This window comes from Phragmites australis, chromosome 20 (assembly GCF_958298935.1).
Source record: "Phragmites australis chromosome 20, lpPhrAust1.1, whole genome shotgun sequence".
Classification (NCBI taxonomy): Eukaryota; Viridiplantae; Streptophyta; class Magnoliopsida; order Poales; family Poaceae; genus Phragmites; species Phragmites australis.
The window spans coordinates 4,524,917-4,539,302 of NC_084940.1; the positions used below are offsets into that span (position 1 = coordinate 4,524,917).

At 45.3% G+C, this 14,386-nt stretch overlaps 3 protein-coding genes across 5 annotated transcripts; 1 reads left to right on the forward strand and 2 right to left on the reverse strand.

Annotated features, from left to right (window-relative positions):
- The first annotated feature begins 1,403 nt into the window (after positions 1-1,403).
- Positions 1,404-3,147, forward strand: LOC133902235 (lysine-specific demethylase JMJ32). The gene has a single exon (XM_062343844.1). It carries the CDS (start codon positions 1,498-1,500, stop codon positions 2,596-2,598), a length of 1,101 nt encoding a protein of 366 aa, XP_062199828.1. The 5' UTR covers positions 1,404-1,497; the 3' UTR covers positions 2,599-3,147.
- A 465-nt stretch (positions 3,148-3,612) lies between these two features.
- On the reverse strand, positions 3,613-6,419 carry LOC133902237 (ubiquitin-like). The gene is made up of 4 exons (XM_062343847.1): positions 6,223-6,419; positions 5,022-5,229; positions 4,740-4,806; positions 3,613-4,260 (listed from the first exon to the last, which is right to left on the reverse strand). The coding sequence occupies exons 1-4, from the start codon at positions 6,323-6,325 to the stop codon at positions 4,216-4,218; spliced, it is 423 nt and encodes a 140-aa protein (XP_062199831.1). The 5' UTR covers positions 6,326-6,419; the 3' UTR covers positions 3,613-4,215.
- A 1,875-nt stretch (positions 6,420-8,294) lies between these two features.
- LOC133902234 (ATP phosphoribosyltransferase, chloroplastic-like) lies at positions 8,295-13,969 on the reverse strand. Of its 3 annotated transcripts, XM_062343843.1 has the most exons (12): positions 13,510-13,965; positions 13,330-13,389; positions 11,682-11,795; positions 11,247-11,312; positions 11,042-11,149; positions 10,851-10,934; positions 10,247-10,348; positions 9,983-10,096; positions 9,831-9,911; positions 9,176-9,295; positions 8,617-8,730; positions 8,295-8,532 (listed from the first exon to the last, which is right to left on the reverse strand). In XM_062343843.1, the coding sequence occupies exons 1-11, from the start codon at positions 13,774-13,776 to the stop codon at positions 8,635-8,637; spliced, it is 1,212 nt and encodes a 403-aa protein (XP_062199827.1). In that variant the 5' UTR covers positions 13,777-13,965; the 3' UTR covers positions 8,295-8,532; positions 8,617-8,634. The 3 variants fall into 3 exon arrangements, 1 of the variants encoding a protein (XP_062199827.1); XR_009906846.1 differs by lacking the exon at positions 8,295-8,532 and having other exon boundaries at positions 8,668-8,730; positions 9,176-9,324; positions 13,510-13,969; XR_009906847.1 differs by lacking the exon at positions 8,295-8,532 and having other exon boundaries at positions 8,702-8,730; positions 9,176-9,266; positions 13,510-13,969.
- Positions 13,970-14,386: the final 417 nt, after the last annotated feature.

Below are 14,386 nucleotides of genomic sequence, written 5' to 3' on the forward strand. Positions count from 1 at the left end.
ATAGTATATTCATGTCATGGTAAATTCATGCGACGTAGGGTATACAGGCTAGGTCATGACCTACCCACTTGACGGCGATGTCGATGTAGTGCAGATCGATCATAGATAGATTCGTTCCGCTAATTTGGTCTCCGACAGAGCTTCGTGATGATACCAGTGTAGTCCAGAGATTTCTCAGGAAAACAATAGTACACAAAAGACACGATGTAAGGAAAAAGTTTTCTCTTCTTTATTCATCTGTGTTCTATAATAAAGTGTTTGTCTCGTATATATAGTGTCAAAATCTCTAAAAATAAAATCTAATCTTTCAAGAGATCGCGATAAATTTATAATTAATTATAAACTCTGATTTCCTAACAATTCCCACGTACATGCAGTGGCGTGGTAGGCCACGATGTATGTCCAAACAGCCAAGAGTACTTTACAGACATCCATGATAATTTGTCAGCAAAACACCTAGCAGAATCATGACTCATGTCGAGTATAAGGCACACGAGGTGAAGTTGTATTCTCATATGACATGTGAGTCCAACCAAACTCTTCGCAGAACAAAAACCAGCGATCTTGATAGGGTGTGTTTGGTTAATTGCAGTGTATATCTTAAATAAGTAAAAGCAGGCTTCAGATACGATGATTTTGAAAAGAAGATTGTTTAGTTATCTGTTGAACGGATATAATGACTATATGAAGTTGTTTGGTTGTTTGTATGACAAATATAATGAACATGTAACTGATACTAACAAGTAGGCTCGTTACGGTACTGTAATAGATATAATACATCTAACGGTCCAAACTGCAGAGGGAAGCTCGATTCAAACATACCCACCCGACCAAGCTCTAACAGTATAATTATATCCACAGATATAAAAAGGAACAGTACATACATGCAATCAAATGATCTTCTCTATATAAATATATAGATAGACGGAGCCAATATTCTCCTGATGCAGCAACCAAACACACTCATAGTATTGAGATTGTCATGGCGATGTTCCTACATCTTCCTTAAGGTGTGGAATCTCCGACTCTAAGGAAAACAAACTAGAGACAAGATCCAAACGAGAACCAGAAGAAACTAAAGAAATCCAAAATTACTCCTGAAAAAAAGCGGAACCGTCACCCACTCAATAGCGGCAAGAACATCAGCGGACCGACGGTGAAGCCTTAGATGTTGCCTTCACCTCTCCATCCCATGAGCTGCTAGGTTTATCGATTAACGGACGAGGAATTCATGAGGGCTTCATTGTGGACTTCCTTAAAGTCGCAAAGACTACCGGTATTTCTGGTGGGCTATGTCCAAGCCCAACAAATCCTAAAAAAGTCAGGCCCATAGTCCGGCCCAAATGGTATACTTCCCCAGCCCACCAGTTAGGCCTGCCGCCGCTTGCTGCGCGTGGCGCCGCCGCCGCCACCGCCGCCGCAAGAATCAGCAAAACCAACGAGCAACCAGAGCAGAAGACGCTGCGGCGCCCGTGTCAGCCGGTCACCGCAACGTCAATGGAGCGAGCTGTGCGGGAGCTGTGGTCCGAGTCCCGCGACCTGCTGGGACTCCACTCCTCGTCCCCGGACGGCGGCGATGCCTCCGCTGTGCCGCGCGCCGACCTGCCCCCGACGCCGCTCGCCTTCCTCCGCGACCACGTCTCCCCGGGCCGCCCGCTCCTCGTCTCCGCCGCCGCCACGCGCCACTGGCGCGCCACCTCGCTCTGGCCCAACAACTCCTACCTCCCCGACGCGCTGCGCTCCACCGCCGTCTCTCTGCACCTCACCCCCGATGGCCGCGCCGATGCGCTCGCCCCGCACCCGCACCCGCACCCGAGGCGTCCCGGCTCCTCCAGGTGCTTCGCTTCCGCGCACGTCCGCCGCGTCGACTTCCCCACCGCCGTGCGGCTCATAAGGGAATCCGACCCGGCCGCCGGCCTGGTCGCGTACGCGCAGCAGCAGGACGACTGCCTGCGCGGAGAGTACGCGGCGGTGGCTGGCGACGTGGACGCGCACGTGCCCTGGGCCAGCGAGGCGCTCGGCTGCCTCCCCGAGGCCGTCAACCTCTGGATCGGCAACTCCCACTCCGTCACCTCCTTCCACAAGGATCACTATGACAACATCTACGTCGTCGTCTCCGGCGAGAAGCACTTCCTCCTGCTGCCCCCCACCGAGCACCACCGCCTCTACGTCCGCGATTACCCCGCCGCCCGCTACGTCTCCGCAGAGCAGGAAGCAGAGGGGAAGCTTCTGAAGCTTAAGCTGGAGATGGAAGAGCCCGAGAGAATGGTGCCGTGGAGCAGCGTGGACCCGTACCCGGCGTCGCCAGGGGAGATGGCCGCACAGGCGTCGTCGTTCCCGCTCTACTTCGATGGCCCAGCGCCGATACGGTGCACGGTCCGGGCCGGCGAGATGCTCTACCTGCCGAGCATGTGGTTCCACCATGTCAGTCAGAGCCCAGGCCCGAACGGGCTCACCATTGCCGTGAACTACTGGTATGACATGCAGTTTGACATCAAGTATGCCTACTTCAACTTCTTGAGGTCGTTGGAGATCGACGATTGTTCATCAGACAAAAATGGTGCTTTGGAAGGTGATCTTGAGGAGGAGAAAGATTGAGGTGACGAACTGTGATTGCTATTACACCTGGTTTCTGGATTCTGATGAACACCATGGAGCCAATATATGCAGTGCTGGGCTCAGTTCCTTGTGGCCATCACCTGACAGTTCTTCAAGCTTCAGAAATAGTTGCTGGCGCACAGGAAAATTGATAACTGGCTATGTATGTTATACAACATCTGCAGTGCCATCTTGTCTGATTTGATTTTATTGCAAATAGAACATTTTGATGGCACATTGTCAAAGTTTTGACTGGTGTATTCACAAAAGGGCGGATGAATTGATTTCTGCCCATGTTTCTTCTTTCTGTTCCAGTGGTGATTCTTACATTCTGCTGGTCTAGAAATGGTATCCAATGCAAATAATGCATGATCAGAGGCAGATAGAGAATGACCATCATAGATCTCTTCAGTATATTTTGTATCTTAGTGTTAGTGTTAGTATATGACATCGAAAACTCGTTGCCAGTTCTGCACTTAACGTATATTTTGTATCCTAGTCCGTTTATTTACGGCAACATTGTGTTAACTACTTCGCTAACTTAAGTCTGTGCTCACATGAGCCACTGAATTGCAATGCGGTACTTGCTTGATCCTTTTTGCGGAATCGGTTCTTCCAGGTAGCTTTTGTATGATATTTTCTTGGATACAGTTGGCTCCCATGATGCCGCACAATGTAATCTGAAATCCCGAAACTGCTAGTTTGGTTTGCTGGTGTAGAAATTCACAGGCATAGCCACACATGATTGCAGATCTCTTGTCAAGAGTTTCACCCTGGTTTTCTCATTGCGCTTGGACCTGCAACTTCGCCGTGCAAATAAATGTGAGTGCACTGCTCTGCTTGTTTTTTAGCTGCTCTATCAGTAAACTTTGAAGCATGCAAATGGATTTTTCCGAAAGTTATTTTCCCTCATGTGACAGTAACACTGTGTAACCCCAGCCTCCAAAATTCACGTGCAACCTAGCTCACCAGTGAAGCAGACCCGCATACGTATAACAACTCTCTTACAATTTAATTTGTAAAAAAAGTTATAACAACTCTCTTACAATTTAATTTGTAAAAAAGTTAAGCCGAAGATGCTACATTTAAAACACGAAATAAGCTACCACCAACCTATCTGAACTATCAATGTAATACTAAACCCACCGAACCAAAACTTTTAGACCACACGGACCAAAACCAGAAACACCGGAATATTACACACTGTGCTCTGATGTCACATTTGTTGAAGCATCTGCATACCACAACGATCGCGAATTCTTGACAACAATGTAGCAATGTAGCTCCAGAGAACAGTGTAGTATTTAAATGAAACGCCTCTTAGAACAGCATAACAAGCAGGCTAGAACTCATGGCAGCCATAAGATTTAGCTATCATACTGACTACATTTCTATGAAAACTCATTCATAAAGAGAGAAAAAGGTGAAGCATCAAACGAGGACTTTCACTAGCAATTTTTAGGCATGCCACTGCCATCCATAAACTGAGCATTCAAAAGAGTAAATAAGGTTCAACATCCAACAGGAACATTAAACTTGGACAAGACTTAAAATTTGATAACTCTGGTATGGCGCTTTGGGATGAAGCTTGGAACATGTCGCTTGATCGCTTTCCAATCATTCAGGACCAAACTTGGAGACAAACTTCTTCTTTTCCCTCAGCTGAAAAAGAATGTTGGAATAGTATACATCAGATCAAGGAATGAACAACATTCATCACAACTTCTTAATTTTCAAATAATCCGACTGTCTATTTCTAATACGAAGTTTTCAATCTTGAGAATATGGTTTAACACAGCAGATATATGTAGAGCACGGTACACAACAAAAATCTGAAGCAGACATGGCATAAAAAAATCGAAAGTGTAATAATAAACTCGACTAATGTTAACTTGATCAGTGCTATCTAAGATGATAGGAGCATAATCATGCCAGCATATATATGACAAATCTTAAGCAAGCATTATAAAAATTATTGATGGCATGATCAATAGGGCCAATAACATAGACGCTGCTAACATGACTGCAGCCAATAACATAGCACTACTAAGACGACTGAGGCCACGAACATGGACACTGATAGGCTCTATACGATCAAGGAAGCACAGACACTTAGATGTTAGGGAAAAGCAAAGATTCACCTGGTCAGTGTGACCGCACTTCTTCTTGCGACAGTTGGTAGCCCTGAGGGGAAGGCGTGCATAGCATCTGCAAGACAAATTAATGGCGGAAAAAGTTAGGCTGTGTTGACACAAACATTATCAGCACAAAATGCATGTGAAGGATTACTATTCTTTGGTAAGACAATGTGTTGAAGTGTATATGCATCATCGAACATAGTAAAAAACAAATTAAACAATCATTCATAGGCATTAATGTCGAACATATATATACAGGGTGAGATTAGGGGCTTGCGTGCGTACTTGCGGCAGATCAGCTTGTTCTCCTTGTACTTGCGCGCGAGGGCGAGGAGGTGGGGCGCGATGTTGAAGTTGGTGTTCTTGCCGCCGCCGCGGAGGCGCAGGACCAGGTGAAGCGTGGACTCCTTCTGGATGTTGTAGTCGGCGAGGGTGCGGCCATCCTCCAGCTGCTTTCCCGCGAAGATGAGGCGCTGCTGGTCCGGCGGGATGCCTGCAATCAATTAAGCCGAAGCAAACACAACCAAAACCGCGCGGTTACTTCAGTGTCAAGTGGCAAATTAGTTAATCCAAAAACAAACAGATGCCATGCACATGCTCAATATGCATATCTCTTCAGGCACGCTCCGAACTAGATGATGAAATTGAATCAGATAATTTCTAGCAAGGTGCCAAAGTAAAAAGGCAATCGAGCCTTCCACCTTCGATTACCCTCAAGAAACAAAGAAGAAACCAATCCAAGACTACCCTATACCCGGATGAAATAAAATTTTGAATCTTAGCTCAAGAAGATCGACGACCCCGGTCGATCTGCTCTGTTCCAGATCGAGACGATGAAACACGGCAACATGGGAGACTCGATAAACAACACTGTTAGATTACATAACTTGCTCCTTAAACCCACATATGTGCAGAAGAAAGGCAGCGGTTTTAGCTCGCTCGTTGAAACTAAAAACTGAGTATGCATGGGCAAACCAACAAAAAAAAAAGGAAAGATTCAGTTCAAATATCTAGCGACTTGCCAAAGAAAGCAATCGATCCTACCACCTTTACTTCCTCTCAAAAGAGAAAAGAAGCCAATCCAACAGTACCCTCTAGGCCTCTACCCGGATAGAAAGAAAGTTTTGGTTTTTATATCAACAAGACCACTCGTCCGCGTAGGTCTGCTCTGTTTCAGATCAAGATGATGAAGAACACAGCCATGGGGGCCTCGATGAGCAGCATTGCTAGATTACATGACTTGTTCACTAAACCCACATATGTGCAGAAGAAATGAAGGCAGGGGTTTTAACTCGCTCGTTCTAACCAGAGATCGAGTACGCATGGGCAAACCACAAGAAAAATGCAAACTTTAAGCAACAACAAGCCAAGTAGCACCGGATGCGACAGAAACAAGGAAATCTAGGTGAAGCTGAAGTGATCGGCCGAGTCGGCCGGCCGGCGAGCAGAGCGGACTGAGGCGAAGGTGGTCGGAGACCGCACATACCTTCCTTGTCCTGGATCTTGGCCTTGACGTTGTCGATGGTGTCGCTGCTCTCAACATCGAGCGTGATCGTCTTCCCGGTCAGCGTCTTCACGAAGATCTGCATCTTGCCTCGCTCTCTCTTGCGCTCTCTCCCCGGTGGCCCGGTGAGTGGTGGTGGTGGTGATGGAGCCGAGGTGAGGAGAGCAGCTCCTTATATAGAGATAGCCAGGGGAAGGGAGGAAACGCGCCCGCTACGAAACCCCAAAACCCCAAAAGCAAGCAGGGCTCGGACCCGGTCCACTCGGCTCCAGGCCGCGGTTGCAGCACTACTCCGGCTGTCCTGTCCGGCATGGGAGCTCGTCGTACATCGCGGGAGAAACGGGACGGGGGTGAGCGGGTGACTGACGTTGCGTGGCGCCTGCGAAACGGACCGGAACGGGGTGATGAGTTCGTGGTGTTGCTCTGGGCCGAGATCAGCGTATGGGCTGGTATGGCGTGCCGCCCGTGAAGAGGAATAAAGGGCCCATGGGCTGTGCCCTTGTCGCCTTGACATGTCGACCTCGCGGCGGTCTCGACGACGCGTAAGCGCCTCTCGAGGATCCTGAGCCCGTCGGCCATCTCGGCGGAGGAGTTGAAGGACTACTAGACCCAACAAATCATAATAGTTCAAGCTTCGATCAACTCAGACACGGTTACATGATTATTTATAGACTCTAACCTTTAGCCGATCTAAAAGAAACAGTTTTACTGTTTTGATTCCTTTTAGTATGCTAGTAGTAGTCTAAATTAGCAATCCTCTCGTACATAGAGAAGTCGATAAAATCGTTTTTTTTCGTGCAGTTATGCACTCATGCCTGCTTCGTTCGATGGCGACAGGATTCAACGATGGATATAATAACATTAGCGAGTTAGCGTAAGCCGCAATGACCCTTATCGGTGACTCGACAACTTGGCAATCTGCGTTCATCATTTGCAGACGGCAATTCGCTTGTTTACATCACCTCCTTTCTTTCTAAAACGAATATATGCCTAACACACCTGACGCATGATCATCTTCCTCTGGTTGTCTCCAACCCGAGCTTTATATATTAATTAAGTTTTTTAATGTTTTAATTAAATAAGATCTCATTTTTAGTTTAATCTTGTGTCATCAAAATCTCAGAACTGGCGATGGTCCTCCACGAATTGTACTACAGAAATACTATGGGACTAGGATCACTTGGTTGGCAAGTGCCCATACAGCTCGAACCAGGAAGCCGGACAACTGGGGAATCCAGAGGGCAGACCGGCAGAGCAAGTCACGGAATGGTCCGAGGAATGAAGTTTTGATGCAGCAGTTACATCGCTATGCCCATGACTTACGTTTCATGACTGATGAAACACACGGATGTTCCAATACGCTTAACGACTGATGGAACACACTGATGCTCCAGTCAAACTTCTTGGCGTTTCTGAACATAGAGCATTTCAGTCAATCTTGCCAGTGAAACGCGACTCTGTATCCGTGGATGATATATTCGTCACCGACAAGATTCAGCTAGTCCGACACACAGAAATCCATTACACCTTTGGCATATATACGGCCACGGTTACACAGCTGAAACGTCACTCGGCGTTGGCATACAGCATTAAAGCGTACACTCTAAAAACTCCTGTTATTGAATTAGTCTACTCTCAGATACAGGATAACCCTCACGACGTCCGCAACGCTACGGTGAATTCAGCATCAACACCGCGCCGCGCCGGTGACGCTACGGTGAGTTCAGCATCAACACCGCGCCGCGCCGGTGGCGCGGCAGAGCCGGCAAGGCGAGGAGCTAAGCAGCGGCGCCAGGCGAGACCGCGAGCGAGAAGCGGCGGCGGTATCAGGCGAGGAAAGAAGCTGCGTCGGGCGAGCGATAAAGCAGGGTTCGATGTAGCAGCGTCGGGCGACGTGACGGTCGATCGGTTGCCAACTGGGAACATTTCCGGCAGGTGCCCATGTTTTAGCCGTTTCTCGCAAGTACAAAAACAGAATAATAGATGGAATGCATCACAAAGTCGGACGAACAAGACAGCAGGGCACGAGAGCTGCCGCAGGGTGGTCAAGGGAGGGAGACGAACCTTACCGGCTTTCTTTATTTCGACATGCCCGATTATTCAGCGCCGCAGCAAGCGAAGTCAGGCACAACAAACACACACCCAACAACACGGTTCCCCAACTCTACCAACAGGTACATCAACGGATGGTCCAACATATGTCTAGAGTGACAGCTGAGCACAATACACTACAGTACAGACCAAGAATTCTTGAAGCGGTACATGGCAGACTTCCCGCACGATAGCTCACTTCTGCACATGGATTCAGATACTTCAGCAAGGACTAACTGATGGGGTGCTAAAAAAAGAACATTGTAAAAGAGCTAAACAGCTGACCTTGCACCAAGTTACAACTTACAACCCCAGCTCCGAGAGAAGGTTCCGCCACCTTGCTGTCTCCTCATCAAATATGTAAGTCAGCTTTGTTACCAAGACTCCACTGCCACCAATCTGCAGTTCCAAGTCCATGGATACAGGTTTGTATATTGCGCATATCATTAGCATCAAGAACCATACAGGTCCTAAAACCAAGTTCTGATAAGAGCTCGAACAAGTTGGTTCACGGTACTATGTGCAGAAGAAAAGAACAAAAGCAATTTTTTCTTATAGGAGTGGAGGAAAAGCACTGTGCTTTCAACAGCCTACAAATGGAGCTTAAACCCTGATTTAAAATCCTAACACTCAAGATGTAACACAAGAAACCCATAGCTTCAGGATAATTACATTTGAATTTTACTTAGGTTAGTTAGTGGAGAATAATCATCTTCTTTGAACACAACATTAGACTATTGCAATTTTTGTGTGTGTGCGTGTGTTAGGTGTGCGTGCAGGGGTGGGGGTGTCAAAACATCTTATATGAGGTAAACAAAAGAAAAGTATGAGGTAAGAGTCTTACAGATCGCAGTTGTTGGATAGACTTGTAAAGCAACTTTTGTGGAACAACTACATTAATGGCATAGTATTCCACAGCAACTTTGCCATCACGTCTGCAATAGACAGGACTTATAGTCGGGCCCTGTTCGCGACATGGAGTAAATAAAATCCCTAGCATGAGTTCGAAATATAAGAATCCAACCTCGATATTGTAAACTATTGCAGTTTTCAGTTATAGATCACGAGTTCATGACTTTCACTCCATTAATTATATAATTAGAATAATGTTAAAATGCCTTCCAAGAGAAATGACATGAATTATATCATATATATAATTAGAATAATGTTAATAGGGGCCACCACTTCCACGCCAAATGGCTAGAAGTTACATCATCAATCAAGAAAAAGAAAGAAGGAAAGATTTTAGTCCCTTATTCGGTGGGGAAAATTTTAAATGATGCAGACTAATCAGGTTTGATTCATGTAGATATTAAAGCTGCTACAGTTGTATAATGAATACAACTATATTTTGGTTATGGATATAGTGTATACAGATGATGAATACAGCTTTATCTTTAAACATAAAGATACTCATTCTACCACAAAACTACACATGATTCGTGACCAGTTTTCAGAAGATAATGATTGTTGCTAGTTTGAATATTCCTAATTATTACCTGTAATCCACATATTGATGTTTGGCTAAGAACTCTCTCTGCCACTTCTTCTGCGCTATTGCCCCTCATGTTTGCTGTGACCTTATATGATAATGGTAAGTACATAAGCAATCAAATCAGTATAATCATGTATACAAAGCTATATGACTTACCATCAGCTCCGCAGTTGCTCTGAGGTGAGCCTCTAATCTTTCAAGCAACTCATGAGTAATCTCCAACACACCTTTACGTTTGTGCAGAGATTTCCTACTTGCTACAAGAGTGGCCTGCATAGAATTTGATATCTTATAAAACGAACAAAACATTTATATGACAAAGGTAGCTACAATTGGAGGTTGGAAATATTGCCTGTTTGAGAGTGTGTGCACATGTGCCTGTGTGTGCGGGCGCGCATGTGTGAGAGAGATAAGGCTTACCTGGCTTTCCAAAACTACTCCACCTTCAATTTCCTTCAAATTATTCTCACGCAAGGTCGTTCCGCTACTCACAAGATCCACAATAGCATCAGCCATACCCATCTTCACAGAGGAAAAGGAAATTAGTAACATGTATTACCTTTAGCCCCTTGATATATGCCATAATGCCACAACTCATAAAATAGTAAATAAAGACTTTATACTCGCATTCCAGTATACCTTACAACAGTAAAAACAAATTGTGTGTTCATCACCGAAGAGTTAACATTCAGACATAACATAATCTGCATCAGTCATATATTACACACAGAGATTCGTGCCAGACATCATAATTAGTAGAGCAAGAACCAAAAAGGTACAGCAGACGTCAGCAGTACACATAATAATATGTGGCACCTAATTTGTGAATAGAGAAATGACTAATGTATGTTGCTTAAAATGTTGGCACTTTGATCTAATTTTAAGTACTGCAGTGGAACAGAAATGGACAACCTTCACTATTGCACCATACAAATTCCAAATAAATGCGTGGAAGAGACAAATGCAAAAAAGAAAAGGGGGAATCACAAAAAAAGGAAATCAAATGAAAATAAAGCAATCTCACAGGAGGATATGACTCGAGAGCTCCATCAGCAGATAAAAAGCAAACATGTTTAATATCTTTCTCTCTCAAGAACTTATCGCCTAGCTGCAGCACAATAACATAACTTGGGTTAGCTATCAGCAAAGAAGTGTTCGCGAGAGAGGGGGGGGGGGGGGAGGGGGCACTATGACTGCTTAGGTCAACGATCACACATATCCAAATCCTGTAACAACACGCAATGGCCTTTCTTCTGTCCACTCAGGCATCTTTGCCAAATCCTCCAGAGTATTTATGTTTTCAAAAATGCCTTCCTTAGGTACCTGTTCACAAAATTTGATTGCTTCAGATATAAATTCAATTAGGAATATTTAGACTAGTATCCCAACTACCCATGAATGAGCTTGGATAACAACATACCGCAAGGGACAAACGACAGTGTCCAAACTCGAGAGCATCATGAACAACTACTAAATCATCATTGCCCTGCCACATAAAATCTTGATTAAATGCAAGCACTGATCAGATAAAGGCTTCTTCAAAAATAAAGTTCACGGAAAGAACATTGCGAATTCAACTAGCAGAAATTTGTACTCCCTCTGTTTCATAATATAAGTCCACAACCGTCATGCACAAAGACCAAGGAGGCACTATGGGTAGGTTAATTGCATGCTAGAAACACTTAAACTCTTTGAGTTTATTAAATAGGGGTGGACTAATATTCTGAACCAGAGACTTGCGAGTAAAAGGACTTATATTGTGAAATGGAGGGGGTATTTGATATAGCCAAAACATCTAAGACAAACGGGATGCACAAATGGATCCAAAAGATTTAACAGGATTCCTCAGAATTACCTTCCCGTATTCACTGACTATATCAAAACCCACAATACCAAGGTCAAGATCCCCTGACTGCAGTTTACGAACAATATCTTTAGGCCTTTGAAACCAAACCTCAAGGTTTGGAACCTGCAAAAGGATGAAAAGATGGCAACACACCAGATTAAAATTGCGCGTGAAGTGTACTGCAACTATTAATGACTCACTCCGTTCCACAATATGTGTCAAACCAGCTATCACACACAGCACAGACCAAGGAGATATAAAGTTGATGTAAAGGGAAAAGGAATTAAAGCTGCACACGCTACCAATGCACCACTATTAAATGAAATTATACTCATCATTCAACTTTTTTATCTGTGAACTTATAATAATGGGAGGAAACAAATACAAGAAGTATACCAATTATAGTCAATCGACAAATGTTGTGATATGATATTGCATAGTAAGCCTGACACATTGTGAATGAGAGGGAGTATATAACTAAAACATGGATGCTTGAGGTCATTCTGAGAAGAGAATCCACATTCATCAGAAGGAGAACAAAAAAAGAACACATGGACCAAGGCTGTAGCATTGGGTATTGGATGTAAGCAGATACTATAATTCAAGAATATATATTACTCCATTTCTAGATATAAAGTCTTAATACATACAGCTATAAATCCGGTTCTACAGATGATAGGTTGTATAAGCTTGCTTCCAGCAGGGCTTTGCTGATGCAAACAGGAATGTGAGAGTGCTCTAATAAAGACCTTTTAAGTAGCCAACAAAAAACTTCTTAATTCCTCAATCTAAAAGATACTCTAAAATGTTGATAACCCAGTTGGCCTAAAATCTCCTAACTTCTTGTAGTCTATGACAAAGACATGTCATGCAGCTTACATGTTTTTGCTGTGCAAAATCATGAATATCGGAGAAATCTTATCTACAACACAATAGAAATGGTTCAGAGCCATTGACTTTGACACCATTTTATTTTATTATTACATAACAGAAGAAGAAAAGTACAAAGAATAACAGTGTTGCTAAGCAAAGCAATCTTAAGAAACGGAACAAATGTCTTGCTGGAACACGTCTTGACATATGGAACAAAATGGTTCCTACAACAAACCTGAAATATTCAGAAGGCCAGCCCGCTAAAGTAAGAAAAGGAAAAAATAGGACCCGGCCTCAATGATATGCTGATTCAGCAATTACCAGATCACATGACTAGAACCATTAGAACTCTGGCCTCAATGGCATGTTATATATTGATATCCCATACAAGCCTTCAACAAAGCTAACAAATGTGGTCCGTTTCTCAACAATCATGTTCAATAAACCCACCATAACACCACAGCTTCAAACACAAAATTTCACTCGATAATAATATGAGATGCCTGTCAAGTTGCCAAGCCTTCGCTCACATTAATGTAGGGAAAATTGTTTGGCGTTGCTCCTAAATTGGCGTCCAAACATTAGACAGGCCTTGCATATGACTAATAGCCACTCTCTCTTGCTGAGCCTAAATGTTAAGCTCATCTTACACTAACCAATCTTTAAAAAAATCCAAGAAGAGGAAAGCTACCCTACTATCCTACCGATGAATCAGAAACTGCGCACATCCCTGCCAGATTCAATAGACAGTAATGCAGAGAGAACATAGGGCTGTAAACCTCACCAGCGGGATATCCGCAGTGTACTGCCGCGGGTTGAGCTGCCTCACCGACAATTGGCAACTCTGCATCACCAATCACAAACAGCACAAGTGCACGACAACAACCAAATCAGCGAAAATCTTGAGGAGAAGCACATAATTCGAAATTTCAAACCCAGCAACGGAAGCAGGCAACCACGATACCTTGAGGAGGCTTAGGGTTTGCTCGGCCATCCGCCCCTTGCTGGGGAGCCCAATACGGACGACGGTGCGGTCCGCAACCAGGGGAGCCACCGCCGCTGCTGGTTTAGCAGAGACGGTTGTCGCCGATGCTGCCGCCCGCGGAGCGAGAGCGCGGGTCCTCGCCACCGGGGAGGGGCGTAGGCGGAGGCGGAAGCTGGACTGCGGCGAGGGCGACTGCGATAGCGGGAGGGCCATCAGCGTAAGCTGCGTCGCCAACATCGCCGACATTTTTGGGTGGAAGTAGGCTGGCGGCGGGCTCGGCGGCGGCGGGGCGGGCGAACGACACAGAAAATGCAGTGTTGTGATGTGGCCCTTGCGGGACGCAACGGAACGGGATGAGCGTGAGTACGTGGGTCTTGGGCTGGGCCCAGATTAGGGCCCAGAGCGTTTGCTCTGTTGTTGGGCTAGGCTTAGTTGTCGTGCCGCTGCGGAGAGTAATGGTAGGCCCATGGGCTGCGGCCTTGTCGGCTTAACAGTCCTGGCTCCTGCTTACAAGTAGCGCACTTTAAGAATCGTGCGAAGGGGAAATTAAACGGTGTTGCACGCTTCCTCCTCCCGTCTTGTGCGGCACTTCCTCCTCCTTGCATTAGGTTTAGTGTTAGGGGGGCACTTGTGAGTCCTCAACTCCAACGAGCTCATCATCTCCAGTAATAATGGGGTTAGGATTAGAGCTTCGGACTGTGGGGTTAGATTAGGGTTAGGGTTTAGTGGTCCATAAATGTTGGCTCTAGAGGAAAGCTCAGAGAAGAAGGTCAGCCAGTGGTAGTGATGAATGTGGGGCAGGGCGGTGGGGACACCATTGGTTATGGTGAGCGAAGGAATGTTGGTCCCGCGTAAA

Excerpts from the sequence above, each read along its gene's own strand:
- LOC133902234 (XM_062343843.1), bottom strand. The coding sequence starts at position 13,776 with ATGTCGGCGATGTTGGCGACGCAGCTTACGCTGATGGCCCTCCCGCTA. Across the intron at positions 10,349-10,850 it reads CTCTCGAGTCATATCCTCCT|ATGGGTATGGCTGATGCTAT; the intron begins GTGAGATTGCTT and ends TCCTCTGTGAAG. Across the intron at positions 9,296-9,830 it reads CATCAATATGTGGATTACAG|GGCCCGACTATAAGTCCTGT; the intron begins GTAATAATTAGG and ends TGTCGCGAACAG.
- LOC133902235 (XM_062343844.1), top strand. The coding sequence starts at position 1,498 with ATGGAGCGAGCTGTGCGGGAGCTGTGGTCCGAGTCCCGCGACCTGCTG.
- LOC133902237 (XM_062343847.1), bottom strand. The coding sequence starts at position 6,325 with ATGCAGATCTTCGTGAAGACGCTGACCGGGAAGACGATCACGCTCGAT. Across the intron at positions 4,807-5,021 it reads AACAAGCTGATCTGCCGCAA|ATGCTATGCACGCCTTCCCC; the intron begins GTACGCACGCAA and ends TTTGTCTTGCAG. Across the intron at positions 4,261-4,739 it reads AGTGCGGTCACACTGACCAG|CTGAGGGAAAAGAAGAAGTT; the intron begins GTGAATCTTTGC and ends ATTCTTTTTCAG.